We start from the raw sequence: 18,794 nt of genomic DNA, 5'->3' as shown, positions 1-18,794 counted from the left end.
TCTGTCTGGACATTGCCTTTAGGGGCACTCTCTGCCGTGTGAGTCCTGTTGGCCTCCGGCGTCTACCTTTGCCTGACCCGGGGCTGGCTTTGTGTGTGTGTGACCCAGGCAGTTTAATGCTTGGTTTAATGCTCTGCTGTCACCATTTTGAAACCCTTAATAATTTTTGAACTAGGGACCATTGCCCATTGCAGCAATGCACATTTTCCCACAAGTTATCTAACTGGTTCTATCTATCTCGATCCCTCCAGGACTAAACCTGTCACTGGTCTGAAAAGCCCAGCCACTTTCTGATCCCAATGTCTAGATCAGCTGGTCTGGGACTACTTTTTAGAGCCTTGTCCTGCACGAGTTAGGGGCCCCTAAATTTTGGCAGATTGAATGATCAGAAAATTGAGACACTGATGGAGCCTATGGAGGGCCTAGTCCTTTCCCATCACAGAGTTGCAGTGGGGGCTCCTCCAGGAAGTTTGCCTGAGACCCCTCTAAAGGAGGATTTCCCCTGAAAGTGCCTTGTGGGAGTAATCATCTCACAACACTGGCATACCCTGAACCAGTCAGGAGTCACACACACAGGCAGGGGAAGAGCGTTCTCTCCCATGTGATAGAGCAAGGGCTGGGGCAGGACTGTGGGTGTGTGGTGGGGGTGGGGGTGGGGGTGGGGAGGATATTAGTCCAGGGGGAGCGAGATGCGGCAACCCAATGGTTGAAGACAGACCTGAGTAGATCTTGCTTTGCCACAAAACAGCTGTATGACCTTGGGCAAGTTACTTAATCTCTCTGAGTCTCTTTTAATGCCAAAGCTAGCTGTATTAGTGAGGGTGGCTAATTAGCTACTTATGGTAGCTGCTATAGCAAGCCCCCAAATTGTATAATGGTTCAAAAATAATAGACACTTCCTTCTTCCTCATGTAACAGTACTGGGTGAGCTAGCAGGGTGGCTCTCCTCCATGCAATCATTTCAGGGACCAAGGCTAATGGAGGTTCTGCCACCTTCAACATGTGCCTTCCAAGGTCACCCAGAGGGTCATTGCCTTTCCAGCCACCTGGAAGTGGGATAGAGCATGGAGGAGCTTACATGGGAGGTTTTTATGGGCCAAGTCTGGAAGCAGCTGCATTCCTTCCACTCATGTTCTATTGGTGAGACCTCAGTCATATGGCCCCTCTAACTGCAAGGGAGGCTGGGAAATGTAGTCTAGCGTCTGAGCCACTGCTTGTCATATGTAAACTAGAGGTAATACCAGTTGCTACATCACAGTATTTGTTGCAAGGATTCAATAAGGTATTGAATATCAAGGGCTATGTGTGGTGCCAGGCATGCAGTAAGAGCTTAATATGAGATAGCTCTTTAACTATTAGTGCTGAGTCACAGGATTTTATCCTTGGTTCCAACCTGGTCTAACATCTTTTCACCAGCTGGTTGGATGAAGATGTGTAAGGCATGCTGAAAAGATAGCTGATGACATGATGCTGTGAGGGGTTGCAAATCTGTGGGATGGTAGAACTGAGATTGTTGGGCTGAAAGCCAACAGATGGGATTTGTCAGCCATGCCTGTGAAGTCCCACATATAGGTCAGGGACGTCAGTGGCTCAAGTATAAAATGGAGATGACGTACCTGGACAGCAGGTCCTTCCTTCATTGATTCATTCATTCCACAACTATTTATCAGACATCTACTCTGCACCAGGCACTGGACCAGGTACTGGGAATCATAGATGAATCTGGAAGATATGGTCGCTGCCTGCCTGGAGCTGGTGGCCTAGAAGAGTGCACGGCCCAGTGAGCAGGAGCTTCAAGGGTTTGGGGGACACAAAGCAGACCCCCACCCTAAGTGAAGGGCCTGGGGGAGGGCTTCCCATTGAGACCTGACGATGAGTGGGGATTAGCCAATGGTGTGAGTGTGTGTGTGCGCACGCGCACACACACATGCAGTTAGAGTGTTCCAGGCAGAGAAAACAGCACTGTAAAGGCCCAGAGGCAAGAGAGAGAGGGTGGCACGCACAAGAAACCCAGAGAATTTCTGAACCACCCTACACAGAAGCAAGGCAGACAGAGGGGATACGACTGAACCCTTGCCACGTGCTTTCCTATACACATTAGCTCATTTAATCTTCGCAATATCCCATAAAGGAGGAATTCTTACCATTCCCATTTTTCAGATGTGGAAGTTGAGGCCCAGAGATATTAGGTAATTTGCTTGAGAGCTCTGAGCTGGGAAGGGCAGAGCTGGGATTGGAACTCTCATCTGCCCTACTCTAGAGCCAAGTTTTCACTGTTGCCCTGATGCCCTTGTTGGCAGCATTGAAAGAGTTTAGATTTTAGCTTCAAAGTCATGGGATCTATTTAGGGTTCAGTGCAGGGGGTGGTGACTTGGTCTGATTTTCATCTTAGAAAGATGTTAGATGACACAAGCTCAGCATAAATAAGCAGAAAATCTAAAGCAGTTTTAGGCCCCAGGGAAAGAGGCTGAGTGGCTGAACCATTTGAGAAAAGGTAGAAGGACTTGGCAGTGTCCTCCACAGAAAAGAGGTGGCCAGGGGCTCGAGCAGCCGCCTCCAGCTCTGACTGCTGAGTTCTCTGCTGCTGCCTTGGCAGAATGAGAACCAGGGGATGCAGATTATGGGGAGGGAGATTAGGACTGATCCTGCGAAAGGTCAGAGCTTCCAGCGGGGAGGAGGCAGGTGCCTGGTGAGGTTTCCTCATCTGTGAGATTTGGCATTTCCGATTTCATGTGGGTATGTGGCCTGGGGAAGGGCTTTTAATTCTGATTGACTGGTGGTGGCCTGATTGCCTTTCAGCTGCCCAATTTCAGGGGGCTGGGCTGGGGCCAGGAGGGCTGAGAGGGTCTCTCTGTGGCCGCAGTGACCTGGAAAAGTCTGTGGAGAAGATCCAGAGGGACGTGTCCCACAACCACCGGCTGGTGCCCGGGCCGGAGCTGGAGGAGAAGGCACTGGTGCTGAAGCAGCTTGGGGAGACGCTGACCGAACTCAAGGGTGAGCATGGGGGGCCAGCCTGGGTGGCACCTGGCCCTGGGAGGGGTCCCTGCACCTGGCCGCAGTGCTCCCTCTCTGCCCTGCTCACTCCCTCCCATGCCCTCAGCTCACTTTCCAGGTTTGCAGAGCAAGATGCGGGTAGTGCTGCGTGTGGAGGTGGAGGCGGTGAAGTTCCTGAAGGAGGAGCCACAGCGCCTGGACGGGCTGCTCAAGCGCTGCCGCGGGGTCACAGACGCACTGGCCCAGATCCGAAGGTCATTCCATCCCTGAGCTCTGATTTCCCACGGGGCCACACACTATGCACACATCAGTAGATCGGCCCGAGCCCTTGTCTTGACTCCCCCAAAGGCCACCGATGTGCCAACTGGATCTGCACCTCAGTTCCAACCTGCAACCCCTCGCTTTCCCTCACACTGGATGCGGTCACTCCTCCCAAAGCCCCTCTATCTCCCCTGCAAGACCCCAGAGCCCTCCTGCCACCCCACTCCCTCGGGCAGGCTCCCCTCTCAGGGGCTGCCATCCTGCTGGCCTCACAGCCACCCCACCTCTCTCCACCCCAGGCAAGTGGATGAAGGCGTGTGGCCTCCCCCCAGCAGCCTACTGAATCAGTCCCCCAAGAAGGTGACAGCCGAGACTGACTTCAACAAGAGCTTGGACTTTGAAGTGCCACCCCCCAGCCCCCCGCTGAACCTCCACGAGCTGAGTGGGCCGGCCGAGGGCCCCCTCCTCACCCCCAAAGGGGGCAACCCCACCAAAGGCCTGGATGCGCCCGGCAAGAGAAGCGTGGACAAGGCGGTGTCTGTTGAGGTGCTGGGGCCCGGGATTGGGGGCGGGGTTCACACATTCTTGCGAGGGTCCTAGAGTGGGAGGGGCCAGACGTGGGGGAGCTTTTTCCTGGGGGGACTATCTAGTTCCCTCACGGAAGTCTGAGAAGTGTAGTGAAAGTGACATTAATCCTTCTAGATAGAAAAACCTATTACAAAGCTGTAATGATGAAAGCAGTGTGGGTTAGCATAAGAACAGACTGTCTGGACGCAGGTCCCAGTATAGCAAGAACACAGTATGTGATGAAGGTGACGCTCTGGCCCCGTGGGGAAAGCACATGTAATGCAAGGAGAAGTCTGCGTGCGCTCCAGTGGCCCAGGGCCAATGGGAGACTCCCCTTTCTATTCTTTGCATGGGTAGCTGGGGACAGGCCGAGGCCCCAGAGATCCTGAAACAGCACAGTTGCTTCCGCCCTGACCCTCACCCCCTCTCCTCCAGGCTGCCGAGCGGGACTGGGAGGAGAAGCGGGCAGCCCTGACCCAGTACAGCGCCAAGGACATCAACCGGCTGCTGGAGGAGACGCAGGCAGAGCTACTGAAGGCCATCCCGGACCTGGACTGTGCAAGCAAGGCCCACGCAGGCCTGGCCCCCACCCCTGACCACAAGCCCCCCAAGGCCCCCCACAGTCAGAAGGCAGCCCCCCGGACGGAGCCCAGTGGCAGGAGGGGCTCAGGTATGGAGAAGGCTGGGGGAGGGTGGAGAGCCCAGAGGAGGGCAGGGGGAGCCCCATCCTCAGGAACCCTCAGGTTGATGGGGAGGCACTTGGGAGGGAGAATCCTGGGGGTGAGGCTGCACTGGAGAGCAGCTGCCCAACCCTCACCCCTTTGGGGAGCCCAAGGCCCAGAGGACGGGGCTGGAGCTGGCCTATTGACCCGTTGGGGCTTTTCCCACTGCCCCAAGAGCTGCCCAGAGGACCCCAGGGGGAGGACGAGCAGGTCCAAGCAGAGTGTCGCCTGTGGGTTTTGAGTGAGCACCTGCTGGGAGCCTGGCTATGCTGAGAGTGGGGGTGCAGGGCTGAGAGTGGGGCTCAGGGCTGCTGGGTGGGGACATGGCTTCTGGGCCCTGCAGGCTCGCAGCTGTACAGAGAAGGCAGAAATCGAACCAAAAAATGGAAGTCATCATTTATTCATTCCTGCAACAGATGTTTGTTAAGCACCTACTATGTACCAGATGCTGGGGATAAGGGACAAGACAGTGCTTGCTTACAAGGAGCTCCAAATCTAGTGGGAGAGATGATATTAATATTTAATTAGCGCTTACTATGTTACAAGAATTGTTCCAAATTCTTCCTACGTATTAATCCTTATAACTTCATGTCTACCTCTAAGAGGCAGATACCTTAATTATTCCTATTTTACTAAGGCTCGGAGTGGTTGAGTTGTTTGTCCCAGGCCATGCCTGGTGCATAAACCAGAAAAAGAATGTGGTGCTAGATGCACTGGCCGGTGGTGGTGTTGGGCAGTCCTAGAGGAGGCCTGGGGGGAGCTGGCGGAGGGGACTTTCCAGTGGAGTCTTGCAAATGAGTAGGCCCTTTCCTGGGCAGTGAGGGAGTCCGTACCAGGGAGAGGAAATGGCATATGCAAACGCCTGGAGGTGCGAGTTCAGAACTGCCCGAGTGGGGTCCATGCTGGGAGCAGTGAGCGGAGCTGAGGCTGAAGGGTTGGCAGGTGGGAGGGTGCAGGCCGGGGAGCTCTAGTGTGGCCGGGGTGATGGGGACCCAGCGGAGCACCAGAGGAGGGGAGGGGCCTGGCTAGAGTGGCCTTTCAGCAGGTCACCCTGAAAAAGGGCCTGGGGAAGAAGTGGAGGAAGGGAGGGTCTGGGGGCGGGGCAGGCTCATGCCAAAGGAGCTGCTCCATTGATCTGAGCAGGCTAGGGCCTGGGGGTGGGCGGGAAGGAGGTGGTGTAGAGCGCGCTTCTCAAACTTGAATGTGCACAAGAATTGCCCAGTGATCTGTGAAAATGTGGCTCTGATTGAGCAGGTCTGGGCTGGGGCCTGAGCGCCTGCATTTCTGACGAGCTCCAGGTGCTGCTGATGCCACTGGTCCAGGGACCACACTTAGAGTAGCGAGGAGTTGGGAAGTGTTGACAGGGCTTGGTGTTGGGTTGAACAGAGAGGTGAGGGAGAAGGAGGGGCTCTGTGTCCTTTCCCCTGTGCTCTCCCCGCTCCTCCGCCCCATCCTGGCTGGAGGAAGAAGCCAAGTCTATCCTCCGAGTCAGATATGGAGCACTGACTCCAGGGCTGCGGCCCCCTGACCCTCAGCCCCTTGGCTGCCTGCAGATGAGCTGACGGTGCCCCGATACCGCACGGAGAAGCCCTCCAAGTCGCCCCCACCGCCCCCGCCCCGCCGGAGCTTCCCCTCCTCCCACGGCCTGACCACCACCCGCACCGGTGAGGTCGTGGTCACCAGCAAGAAGGACTCGGCCTTCATCAAGGTACCATGCCCACCTTGGGGACAGGGCCAGGGGGCAATTCAGGGGGAGGCCTGATGGCCTCTGGAGACCATCTGGTGTATGGGACGTGGGAAGAAAGAAAGGGAGTGGCCATGGGACTCTGTACTTCCTGCCTGGGATCCCGAGGGTGCTCATTCACCCCACCACCACTGCATGGGGTCAGAGGAAGTGGCCAAGGAGGAGCTGGGTGGGGGTGGGGTGGGGGGTGGGGTGGGGGGTGGGATGGGACTGTCACCGACAGGGCCTGGAGGTGGGGGGTAGAGCCTGGTCCTGACAGGGCCCCCTTTGCAGAAGGCTGAGTCAGAGGAGCTGGAGGTGCAGAAGCCCCAGGTGAAGCTGCGCCGCACCGTGTCCGAGGTGGCCCGCCCAGCCTCCACGCCACCCATCATGGCCTCTGCCGTCAAGGACGATGACGATGAGGACCGCATCATCTCAGAGCTGGAGGTGGGTCGGGGCACACCTGGCCCCGAGTCCTCGGCCACAGCCCTCTCCCTTTCCCCCCCAGGCTGACCCCAGGGCGTGGTGGCAGGTCTCGGAAGAGCGGATGGACCCTTGGTTTTCCCTCTGAGTACTGCCCGCTCGGGAGCCTATGCTTCTCACTACTATCTCTTCTCCACTGTGAATGTGGGGGGGGGGGGATCTGAAGCCCCTCCTTGCAGGTCTGAATTTGTTGATTGGGGTCTCTGAAACCCCCCAAGAGCCCTGAGACCCCTTGTGCTCTAAGAGCCCTGTGCCTGAGTGCCTTGAGAGCCCATGCCCGAGTGCCAGGAGACTCTCCCGGTGCTGCAGGATCCCCATATCCAAGTGTCCTAACTGCCAGGAGCCTCTGGAGACGGACACTAAAGAGGGGTGGCCAGCCATGGCCAGGGGCCAGGGCGTGAGGCTGGAGGCCCAGTGGCAACCCAGGCCACCCCTCCCCGCAGGTGCCTGGGCCACGGGCCAGCACCCCATCTTCCCTGGTGCCCCCTCCTCCAAACCTGCCTCCACCTTCTGCTCCCTAGGTGTTTGAGAGAAGCTCAGTGTCCTCCCTCCCCCCCACGCCCCGTCGCCAGCCGATTCCCACCTTGCTGTCCCCCCAGGACCCAGGGCCCCCCTGGGGCTCAGCCCTGGGCCCCACACGGAAGGTAACGGGGCTGCCCCCCACCTCTCATGACTCTCTCTCTGCCTGTCCCTCCACAGCTTCCTCTCTGCCCACTCTTATGCCAACCCACTAACGCCAACCACAGTGCCCGTGTCCCTCCACTGCCATGGCTGCACTGTGCACTCACCTCTCCCCCGCTGCAAGGACCAGGGGCGTGACCCTTCCCTCTGGCCGCCTGGGTGGGGTTTCCCCAGAGACTCCAGCAGCCCAAGGCCCACACGCTGCCTCTTCCCAGGGGTCTGCATTTTCTTAAGGGCTCAATTCTGAATCTGGCCCATGGTGGCCTCGGTGTTTTATACTGACCTGCAGACTGAGTTCAGGCATGGCCTGAAGCCTGAGTTTTGTTTTGGTTCAGGATTGGAGTTTGAATCTTGCTCACTAGATGACTTTAGGTCCAACTCAAAAATCTGACTTGATCCCCGGCCCCTGCCTCAGCCCTGCCTCCAGCCCCCTACTCTGCTGCCTGAATCAGTTGGGGGCCCTGTTTCTCCCACTAGAATCTGTGCTTTGCATTGGGGCCAAAACATCCCAGGAGGAAGGTTCATTTACAGCCCCTGCCCGCTGTGGCCCCATCTTGCCCCTCTGGTCAGGAAGCTTGGAATGGAAGAAACTTGCATCCTTCTTTGGCTGCTGGTTCTCTTTCAGCACTGGGAAGTTCTTTCTAACTTTAGTCCTTACTGCTGTCCTGCATTTATTTCCTCTTTATTCTTTCTTGGGAATTCAGGGGTGGGCCTGCTGTCTGCACCCCTGGGGGCTGTGTTATTTGGTTTGGGGAGGAGTGGTGGAGGGGTGTGGGAATTTCTGCTCCTGCCTAGTCAGATGGGGGCAGGAAGGCACCTGCTCCAGGGAGGGTGGGCAGCCTCTCTTGCACATACATGCTCACCTTCCTCATCCTCCTCTGGCTCTCCCTGGCCCATGGTGGGCTCCATGCTGGCCAGCACCTACTTCTGGCCTGGCTTGAGGCCTAGTGGTGCCTTGGCTCCCCAGCCTGGGGAGCAGAGGAGCCCCAGATGGGAGGACAATGCTATCTGCTAGGCAGAGGATGAGCACAGAGCAGTCCGAGGAGCCATCCGGGCTGAGTGGTGTGGAAAAGGCACCTCCAGGGCTGACTGTGCCCTCAGTACCTTAGCCCACTGCCCCCAGCCCCTGCCCCTTTCTGGCTCTGGGAACAAGTCCTGATGGGGCCCAATGGCCACAGTCCCTCCGCTGGCCTTTTGGGCCTGACTGACCCTCTGCATCCTGAGGTGCCATCAGGAAGTGAAGCCGGGCAGGCCTGGGGTCGTCCTCTGTCTCCCCAGCCTGCACCTCCCATCTCCAGGTAAGCAGGTGGCAGGGCTGTGTGGGCTGCCTTGGGAGGGGTGGTTGGGGTCCCTATTGCCCCCCCTGCACATCTCCCCATGGCTACTTTTGGTGGAAAGAGCACTGGACTTGGAGTCAGACGGCCTGGGTTCAAATCCTGGCTCTGCCACTGACTGGTGTGGGTAAGTGACCTTGGGTGACTACTTAACCTCCCTCACCCTCGGTTTCCTCATCTGTAAAGTGGGGGCGATGAGAGCAGTAGCCGTTTCATGGGTTCCCTGATGAGTAAAGACGAGGACGCATATGACAGGACCTGGCACAAGAGTGGTGCTGAGAATTAGATGGGGATTCCCTCGAGCTGGGGGGAGCCCTCACTGAGGCCAGAGCCCGGGTAGCACTCAGGGAAGCTGATGGCCAGAGGGAGCGCTGTCCGAGGGTTGTGCAGCAGAGGGACTTGGCAGAGACCCAGGCCCGCCCTATGGCCGCAGAGGCCTCCAGGAGAGCTCAGAAAGAGGGGACGGGCACCAGGAGTCTCCCCTTAATGAGGGTGAGGACCTAGTCTCGCCAGATGCCTGTGATCGGGCCCCCACCCACACTCTGACCATTCAGTTCAACGAACAGCTGATATTTATCAGGCACTTCAGTCGTGCCAGGCCCTGCTCTCAGCAGGTGCTCATGTGAACTCACTTTCTTCTCCAACCCCCCACCCTCACTTCCACCCCTGTTATCCTATTGCACAGATGGGCAAACTCACGAGTGCCCACCAGTCCTGCTCCCCAAGTTTAACATATCTGTGCTTCTAGATAAACTGGTATCTTTGCCAGAAAGTGGGAGGCTTTGGGGTGTGGTGGAAAGAGACCTTAGTTCTAGTCCCTCTCCCTCTAACTTGCCGGATAATCTCAGTCTGGACCTGCTCCCTGCCTCAGTTTCCCCCTTGGTGAAAGGAAGGAGCTGGGCTCACCCATCTCCAACTCCCCTCCCAGCCTGGGGTTTTGGGTTGCAGGGATCACGTGCTCCCTCATCCTCCTTCTCCCCCTAGGCTGTCCCAGGCCCCAGGGCCTTCTGCATCCCCCGGATCATCTTGACAGAGTGCGCCCCTAACCCTCCCTCCCCTCCAGAAGAACCTGGCCCCAGGATTGCCCCCACCCCACATCCCTGCACTCTGACCAGCAGCAGGAAGGGCTGGGACAACCCACAGGCCCTGCTGGGGAGACCGGCTGAGGACTCCCGGCCCAGAAGCAGCTCGATGCCGGAGAAGGAAGGGGCAGCTCTGAAAAGCTTTGGGAGAGAGTGTTGCAGCCCAGAGGATGGAGGAGCTGGATCCCCCTGTCTTTGGGGACCATCCCTGGACGGGACTCAGGAGCCCTCTTCTGCTGAGGCCCCCCCAGAGGAGACTCCCAAGGATTGCAGCGGGGAGTGCTGGGGCCAGCCAGCCGCAGGCCGAGGCTGCACCGTGAGAGATGCCACCACCCAGCGCGTGGACAGCCTGGAGGAGACGCTCCGGAAGCTGGAAGCCACACTGAGCGAAATGGGCACAGTGTCCGCCATGGGGCCTCCTGGCAGCCCCGCCCCCCGGCCCCCCGGCCCCCAGGTGGCTGTCCCCTACCCTGTGCTCCCCTCCTGCCTGCACACTCCAGTCTGTCTGTCTTCAGAGCTGGAGGGAGTCGGGGGCTGCAGGAGCACCACGCCAGCCCCCTCCTCCCACTGGCCGCCTCTCAGCTCCTGCCACCCTCTGGGAGCCCGGCACCAGGTGGCGGTTTGTGTGTAGCGCCCAGGGGAGGCTGGGAAGCCGGCCTAACCAGGGGTCTACCCACCCAGCCCTAGGTGGGGACCAGGGTGCCTCCCCCTCTGTGCTGAGTCTGTAAATGAACAAATAAAGTTCTCTCCCCCTTTTCCAACCACGCTCCCCTCTCCCTGTCCTGTCTCTGACTCTTTCTGTCTCCTGTTTCTCTGCCTGCGTCTCTGGGTCCCCAGAGCCCCTCTGGGCAATTCTGGTGCCTGGGGTGGTTTAAGGGAGCCAGACTTGTGTCCCCACCCTCCCATTAGGAAGGTGTGGGCCAGGGGCTGCTAATCCTGCCATTATACAGAATCCCCCCACCCAGATCTCAGCTGTGTGTTCCTAGAGCCAGGATGGTGCCCCTTACCTGGAGTAGGGTGGCACAGGAACCCCCACTTTAGAAGCAACCCCCCAACAGGGCACTAGTTGCCTCTGAGCTGCTCAAGGAAACCACCAGAGAGTTACACTGAGGGGCTGCCGGGCCCCTGCCCCTCTCCCGCAGGGAGGCCTCGTCCCTGGGCTCAGAGGTGGGGCCTGGGTCTTGCACGGGATATGGCTCCAGGGCAGGGTCTCCAGGTCTCCAAGGGCCCTGCTGAGGAGCTCCTGGCCCCGCAGACTCACGGCATCCCCCAGGGGTCCTGAGTGATTCCATCTGCACCCAGGGCGCCCGACCCACCCCTGTTCCTCTTTCTGCAGAGTGGCGGGGGCAGCGTGCCACCCATGAAGGTGGTGACTCCAGGGGCCTCTCGGCTGAAGGCAGCCCCGGGCCAGGCAGGCAGCCCCGACAAAGGCAAGCATGGCAAGCAGCGGGCCGAGTACATGCGGATCCAGGCCCAGCAGCAGGTAAGGGCGGCGGCCGGGGTGCACCACGGCCCCCTCCAAACCCCCGGGTACCTGCGGGGTTGCACTGAGCTGCTGAGTGCTGCACATCTCCTGCCAGCATTCCCGGGACCACCGTCCCCTGCTGGCTGCCCAGAGGCCCTCCCAGGCCGGAACCAGCGCCCCAGTCACTTGGACCGTCTGCTTCCCGCAGCCCCAGCGCTCTGGTTTAGACCCGAGTTGTTAAATAGGCCCCTCCCCTCTCAGGGGCAGAGAAGATCCTCCCCTGGCTCTGCCCTTGGAGGGGGGCTATGGGGCGAACCCAGCTCTCCACCAGCCCCAGTGCTCCCGTCCCTCCAAGGCCTGGCTGACCCTGGGGTAGGGGCAGGGGACTTCATGCCCCTCCATCCTCCCGCCACTCCCCTCCTCTCCTCGGCTTCCTTCTCCCTGTTCTCTGGGTCGCAGCTGCTCTTTGGGGCCCCCACTCTCATCTCAGGCCACCTGTTAGCTCTTAGGTTAAGGTTCACACACACCCTGTCCCCCAGCATGGGAGAAACCAATCGTGCATCTGCTTTCAGCCTCATGATTGGGTTTTGCTGGGTCTGCTGCTGACATTTGGAAGATGAGGGAGAGGGGCCTGGCCCCCAGGTGGGCTGGGGGTGCAGTGGGAGTGTCAGGGAGGCTGTAACCTCATTCAGGCAGTGTGTGGCCTGTCAGAGGGTGCAGCGTGGTCCCTGGGCGGGCCTACGTGTTGAGAGAGCCCCTGAGTACATTCGTTTGGGCTCAGTAGATACTTGCGAGCAGCTCCTGTTGCCAGGCCACACCCATTCTGCGTCCTGGGGTGGAGGCTGTGAAATGTCAGGATGCTGGGACTTGGGCTCCGGGCTCAGGGGCAGAAGGTTAGAGATGGTGAGTCCAGCCAGCCCCCGCCATGCCCAGAAGAGCAGCTGGTGTTGATGGGGTGTTCACTGTGCCGGACACTGAGGTTGCCTCATTTCACACTCACAGCCACTCGGAAGCAGGTCCTTCTTATCCCCATTTTATAGATGAGAAAACTGAGGCTTCACCCAAGGCCACACAGCTGGCCAGTGGTGGAGCAGGATTCAAAGCCACCACACACACACACACACTTATGCTTCAGCCTTTTTGGCAAGACCCTCCCTCAACTGATTTAGGCTCCACTATCTCTCATCCTAACCCCCCGAAGTCCCCGCCGAGCGCACAGCTGGTCGCCTGTTGTCCTCCGTCCTCCGTCCTCCCCCTGCCGGCCAGCTTCATCGCCCCGCACCTCCTCTCCATTGGCTCCTCAGCCCACTCCCGCCTCCTCCCACCTCACCTGCCCCTGTTGGGTCTCCAGCAGCCTCCAAACTGGCTCCCCCACCCCACTCCATCTCCACCATCTGCAGCGTGTGGCCGTATAGACCCCCAACCCCCACACCCACAGTGGAGCTGTGCAGCCCCTCAGTTCCCTTACATCTTCTCTTGTCAGCCCACACCCGACCCTTCCGGCTCCTTTCTGGGCGTTTCTCCTCTGCCTGCCTCTTCCCTCCGCTGGGCCCCACGCTCCTCGGCAGCCTCCTGTCTCCTGCAGCGCGCACCCTCTCCTTGGGCGACAGGGACCACACACTCTCTGTCCTGAGCTGCGGCCACCTGCGTCCGCCTCCACCGGGTGCCTCCAGGCTCCTCGCACGGGCCCAGACGCGATGCCCCCTCCCCTCCTCCACTGGTGCCTGCTTCTCCCCTCGGGAAGTGTCGCCCACCCCAGGCACCCATGGACACTTGGGGCAGCGCTGGAACCCGCACCTCCTCTCCCCCACCCACCCCCCGCCCCCGCACCAAACTCTCTCCATCCCTGCTGCATCCAGTCCAGCTCCACCCACCTCGCACTGACTCTTCTAGTAGCCTTTCTTTAAAGAAGTACCTTGTTTTCTGATAAAGTAATAAATACATGCTCCTTGTGGAAAATTTTGAAAGTAGGGTATAAAGAACTGGGCAATAAAAAACCTTTATGTCTCATGACCTAAATGCATGGTCTTCTAAGTTCCCCCTTGGACTTCTGTCCTCTGTAACCCATTTTCTAAGACCTGCAGGTGTGTGGGGGAAGGTCCCTTGTAAAATGCAGACCTGATATCCCTCCCCAGCTGAAAACCTGTGTCCATTGGCCCCCGCAGAATGATCCCATCTAAATTCCTGCACATGCTGCACGGGGCTCCTCCTGGCTGGCCTTCGCTTCCTCTGCCCCCCTTCTCCCTGTCCCCTGCCACCCCAGGCCCTTGCTTTGCTCCAGTCATCCTTGATCACCTGCCCTCTGTCCTCTGGGCCACAGTCTGATCCTTGCTCAAAACCAACTGAGATTGTGGCCTTGGTCAAAGTCCTCTGACTTCTCCCGGCTGTTTCCTTGTCTGTACAATGGGGACAAAAATACCCTCCAGGGTTCTGAGATCACATGAAGAGCTTTGAAACTGCAAAGTGCTCTGCAAAGGGAAGGGATCCCTGCCATCCTCAGGGACTAGGGCTGGGCTGGGGGCCTCTGGGCCTTCCTGGACCATCTCTAACACTAGGGCCCAAAGCATTTTTTGATGGCAATGAGACAAAGGGGAGAAGTGCCAGCACCAGGGATGCAGAAATTGGGGGCGGGAGTTCTGAGATGGGGGAACAACAGTGCCTGATGCAGAGAAGTCAAAGGAAATGTTTGAGGAAAAGCTTTTGAATGTTGTGCTCAAGATCTAGGGCTGGGGCAGGAGCCAGTTTCCAGGGTTGAAAGGATCAAGGGCTTGATGTAGACCCCCTCTTCTATTAGGGCTAAGAAATCTGTCAGACGCCCACTGTGTCTCCTCGGAGAGTTGGGTTGGAGAGACTTTAATGACAGCACCACCCCAGGGGTGTGGGCCATGTGAGGGAACAAACAACGGATGGCAAGGCAGAGAAACTAGTGACAGTAGGAAGCTGGGATAAGAGGCTTCCTAGGGGGCCAGGGGCAGGGGTAAGGGGGCCTACTGTGTGGGGAGCCCAGCAAGAGCTGGAGCAGCAGGAACTGTGGTTATGGAGGGCCAAAGAGTAGGGGAGCAGGGAAGAACTCAGAGCCCGTCTGTCTTTCCACCCTGCCATGCCCCACATTGGCTGAACCCAATCAGAAGCCCACAAGCAAAGGAACCAGCAGGAGTCAGCCTCCCAGAGCACAGAGCAGGGCATAAATTGGATCTAGGGGGTGGGGAGCATAAATGGAAGATAATTAGTGCAACTTTTGTGTACCAGGTTTATTTATCTCATTTAATCCTTATAACAACTTTGTCTTTATAATATGCGCTTTGTCCGTTTGTCACTGCTGCATCCCTTAAAGCACCTAGAACAGGGCTTGGCCTATATAGGCACTCAGTAATAAATATTTGTTGGGTAGAGGAGTGAATGAATGAATTTTCCATTGTTCAGGCCCAATCCAGGTGGAAATAGACAAAGAAAATTTGAAATGCTAAAATAATAGCTGTCATAATAACAGCTGCCATTTACTGTGCTTCTTGAGTGTTGGGCTTTGTTTGTATCATCTCAGGTGAATCCAGTGCTGCAGGGACTATTATCCATGCTTGGCAGGTGAGGACATGAAGGCCTGGAGAGATACGTGCTCAGGGTCACATGGTTAGGAAATGGCAGAGCTGGGACTCTAACCCAGGTCTGTCTTAATGCTGGATTCTGCTGCTTTGCCAGGAAGCATAACCTCCTGGGTAGCACCAAGCCTTGGTGAGATAGCACTTATGGGGAGAATACCAGAAGGCTATGCCTTTAAAAAAAGAAGAAAAAAAAAAAGAAAAAAAAGCTCATATAAAAAAGCAATACATAGGGGAGCAACATTGGGCATCATGTGTCCCAGATGGAATGCTGTTAGCTGCAAATAACTGAAACTCCAACTTGAAATGACTTAAACCTTAAGGAAAGGTATTATTTAATGAAACAAGAGGTCTGGAAGCACCAGGTTGGTGAATTCAGAGCTGTAGGACATCAGGACCTGGTCTTCCATCTTTTGGTCCTGTTGACCTGCCATCATGGCTGCTCTCCCCCAACCCCCCCCCCATCCCCCATGTCCGCCTCATTCCTGCTGTCTTAGGCACACAGCTCTTTTAAGGAGCAGGAGAACCTTCCCCAGAATCTCCCAACAGATCTCCCCTCTCTTCTCGTTGACCCATTTCTAAATCAGTCACTGGCAAGAAGAAAGGAATTGCTCTAACTGCATATATTTGTTAGGATTTGTGCTCCTCGGGCTGGCAAGGTGGAGCAGGGAGGGCGTGGGGAGCCCTTCAGCCCAGTACCTCAGGACTTACTTAGCACGGAAGGCCTGTGGAAGAGGCAGGGAGGGGGCTGGGAATGGTTCTGGAGGAGGCAGGCAGCAGGGCCTGTGTGCAGATGATCTGCCCCTCTATGGAGTGGGTGGTGGGCTCTGATTCACAGGCAGATGGGGTGTGAGGGGCCCAGCTCTCTGGCCTCGGCCCAGATCTCGGCCAGCTGAAAGCTGCATGTCTGTGAGGTTTCTGCCTTGCCACAAAGTTCTGCTTCTCTGGGCATAATTGGGGCCAACAGGGAGGACTGGTGGGTGAAATGAAGTGATAGGAACCTTCTGAGATAGCGGCTGTGTCACCTGGGAACTCCAAGGAGAACAGGACAGAGTCACTGGGCACAGTCGGATGTGTTCCCTCAGCCTCAGCAAAGCACGCTTTGGATGGGGCCATGGCCCGAGTCTCCCAGGAGGGATAGCCTGGAGGACTTCAAATGCTTACAGAGAAGCTTATGTGTCCTCCGTGAACAAGAAAAACGAGGCACGCTTGTAAACTGGCAGATGCTACTGCATGCTGATGTTGAAAGCTCTTGCATCTGCTGTGGAAGAAGGGACATGGCACCTGAGTGAGGACAGGTCACCTGGGGGAATACAGGAGTCAGGTGGCAGAACAAGCTGGAAAAGCAGGTGTTCCAAAGACCAAAGCAGGGACTAGATGGAGGCTCTTAAAGCTGCTTAAAGGAAGGAACAGACAAGGCTTTTAACTAGAAAGGTAGGTTCGGAACAAAGAGGAGAGCACCTTGTCTGTGGACATGGTGAGATGTAAAGAGATGCAAGGGAGGAAGCAGACGCGCTCCCTCCCACCTGACTTTGGGAGAAAGGTCTTTGAAAGGGAAAGGGTAGAGGCAGAGCAGGGGGCCAGGGTCAGGACTGAAGCCCAAGGAAAGTGACAACACAGGGAAGGAGCTCCTGGTTGCCTTCAGTGACTTCATCTTCAGGCCCAGGGACTGGGTTCCAGGTGGTCAGGGGTCATCTTGGCACATGACAACAGACTCCGCAGATGAAAAAAAGATCTTGTGGATGTGGCCCTAAAATCCCTTTGAGAAATGGGTGAGCAGCCCCAGAAAGAGGAGAAGGCCAGAAGTCCCAAATGGGGAAAATGTAGACTTTGCAAACTACAGAGTGGTGAGCTTCACGTGTGCCCCTCACAGAACCCAGGACACATCACTAAACAGACCATTTGTGCATATGTGGAAGAGGAAATGGCCATCACCAGCAGCCAGGGTGGGCTCACTGTGAGCCAGTCAGGCCGAAGTGGTCTCGTGTCTTTGGAAAGGGCTTCCAGGCTGATGGAGGCAGGGCTTGCTCTAGACACAGTCTAGCTTTCCCCCTGTGACTCTGTCCCCACATCCTTGTGGCCTGGAGAGAAGGATGTTAGCTCTGGGAAACAGAGTGACCCTCCCAGACCTAACCTGCAAGGAGGTCTCTGCTCTAGGCCACAGGACTCTATTTTCAGTCCTGGTCCTTTCAGTCTTTTGTCAAGACAATCCAGTTATGCCACTAGCGGCTCAGCAAGGCTGGGAGGAAGAGTACGCACACCCACCAGGAGAGCACCTGGTCTGCAAAGCCCTAACCCAGGGGATCTCAAAGTTAAGTGTGCAATAGAATTGCTGGGGGTGCTTGCTTAAAACATAGGTCCCTGAGCCCATATCAGAGATGGATTCTGGAGCAGAGCCCAGGAATCTGTATTTGTCACATGTGCCACATGTCATCCCCTCGAGGTGATGCAGATGGCTGTCAAAATATATTTTGGGGACCACAGCTCCAGAGGAACCTCCAGGACCAGAACAGGGACAGGGACCCTGCTGGAGGTGGGGACAAGGGCAGGCAGCTATTTCTAACTATCAGGGCTGAATACCTCACAAGGCAGTTGAACTCCCCATCACCAATATGATACAACTCAAAACTGGAGTAACACTGGTAGGGGACACAGCGGGGGTTCTTGCATTGGGCAGGAGTGCCTTCCTCCCTGGAGTGGAGTTTCAGGTGGGGGTTCCTTAGAGAAATGCCCTCCAGGGAGGACAGGCTTGCTCCTCAGATCCCACCCCAAAACTTAGACTTGGCCTCCTGCTGAGGCTGCAAGGGCCCAGGCTGGGTTGCCAGTCAGTTGAGGTTAGTCTGTGTACCCACCCTGGGCGGCTCCCCTCTTGCCTTCCTGCCCGGAGGCAGCTAACAGTTCCCTTCTTCTTCCTCCCTCCCCCGTCCTCTCCCCTGTCCCCATCTCCCCCACCTGCCTGCCCTGGGCACGGTCTCCCTTGTGCTTTGGTCTCTCCCCTGCCTTCTCTCTTTCCTATCAGTAACTGTGGACCTGCCCTCCCACCCCACTCCCCAGGTCCTTTGGGCCAGGGCCTCCTGTCTGCCCCTGCTGTGGCCCAAGTCCTCCCCTGGCTCAGAGGAGACCCTCTCCAGATCCCATTCTGGTTTCTTCCTTTTGCAGTTAATTGTCTCTTGAATTTGTGGAGGATTTTCATTTTTTAAAACTTTGATTGGGGACCAGCATGAAGGCTCTCCCTTCCTCTCTCTGACCCCTGACCCCTGTTTTTGTTCCAGGCCACTAAACCTTCTAAAGAGATGAGCGGGTCGAACGAGACCTCGAGCCCAGTCTCAGAAAAGCCCTCGGCTTCCAGAACCTCTATCCCCGTATTGACTTCCTTTGGGGCGAGGAATTCTTCCATCTCCTTCTAGAAGCCCCCTCACACCCCACCCTAAGCCCCTCCCTCACCCCTGCCATTTCTCTCCCCACTCTTCTTCCCTTCCTCTCGACCCAACCCCCACCCCGGTCTCCAGACCCACGGGTGGACCCCTCAGCTCTCTATCCCCACCCCCCTCTTGATGTTTTTTGGTTTTTTTTTTGTTTTTTTAAGAATTCGCTTTTAATTATCTTTTTTAAAAAGCAACACGGTCAAACTAAAAACCAAACACACCACCTTCCTGTGATCTTCTGTTCCCAAACGGCCTTCCGCTGGCCCACCTCCTGTCACCTCCTTTCCCCTTTCACCACTCGTCCTCCTGCAGTTCCCGTACCCTCCCCCTTCCCGCCTCCCCGACTTCCCAAGAGTTCGCCAAACACACTCTGAGCCTCGGAGACCAGGCGCGGCGAGAGACCGCTCTCCCCGTACTCGGATACCTTTCTGGAGGAACGCCAGGACGTGGGACCCACCCCA

The 18,794-nt window shown here is 57.0% G+C and overlaps 1 protein-coding gene across 20 annotated transcripts in view; it reads left to right on the top strand.

The window, feature by feature from the left end:
- The window catches only part of SRCIN1 (SRC kinase signaling inhibitor 1), a 64,208-nt gene extending 45,736 nt beyond the window's left edge, over positions 1-18,472 (top strand). For 9 of the 20 annotated variants that reach the window (XM_037808921.1, XM_037808918.1, XM_037808920.1 and 6 more), the window contains 8 exons: positions 2,864-2,994; positions 3,101-3,248; positions 3,555-3,801; positions 4,258-4,492; positions 6,098-6,252; positions 6,562-6,714; positions 7,272-7,394; positions 9,750-10,614. In XM_037808921.1, coding sequence (XP_037664849.1) covers positions 2,864-2,994; positions 3,101-3,248; positions 3,555-3,801; positions 4,258-4,492; positions 6,098-6,252; positions 6,562-6,714; positions 7,272-7,394; positions 9,750-10,478 — 1,921 coding nt within the window. In that variant the 3' untranslated portion in view covers positions 10,479-10,614. Of the gene's footprint in view, positions 1-2,863; positions 2,995-3,100; positions 3,249-3,554; positions 3,802-4,257; positions 4,493-6,097; positions 6,253-6,561; positions 6,715-7,271; positions 7,395-8,655; positions 8,730-9,749; positions 10,615-11,183; positions 11,331-12,795; positions 13,282-18,180 lie in introns of those variants that run through there. The other 11 variants (XM_037808932.1, XM_037808927.1, XM_037808925.1 and 8 more) reach the window with 9 other exon arrangements.
- Positions 18,473-18,794: the final 322 nt, after the last annotated feature.

This window comes from Choloepus didactylus, chromosome 18, assembly GCF_015220235.1.
Source record: "Choloepus didactylus isolate mChoDid1 chromosome 18, mChoDid1.pri, whole genome shotgun sequence".
Lineage (NCBI taxonomy): Eukaryota > Metazoa > Chordata > Mammalia > Pilosa > Megalonychidae > Choloepus > Choloepus didactylus.
Note: the sequence above shows the minus strand (reverse complement) of the source record. Positions and strands in the feature narration are given on the sequence as shown.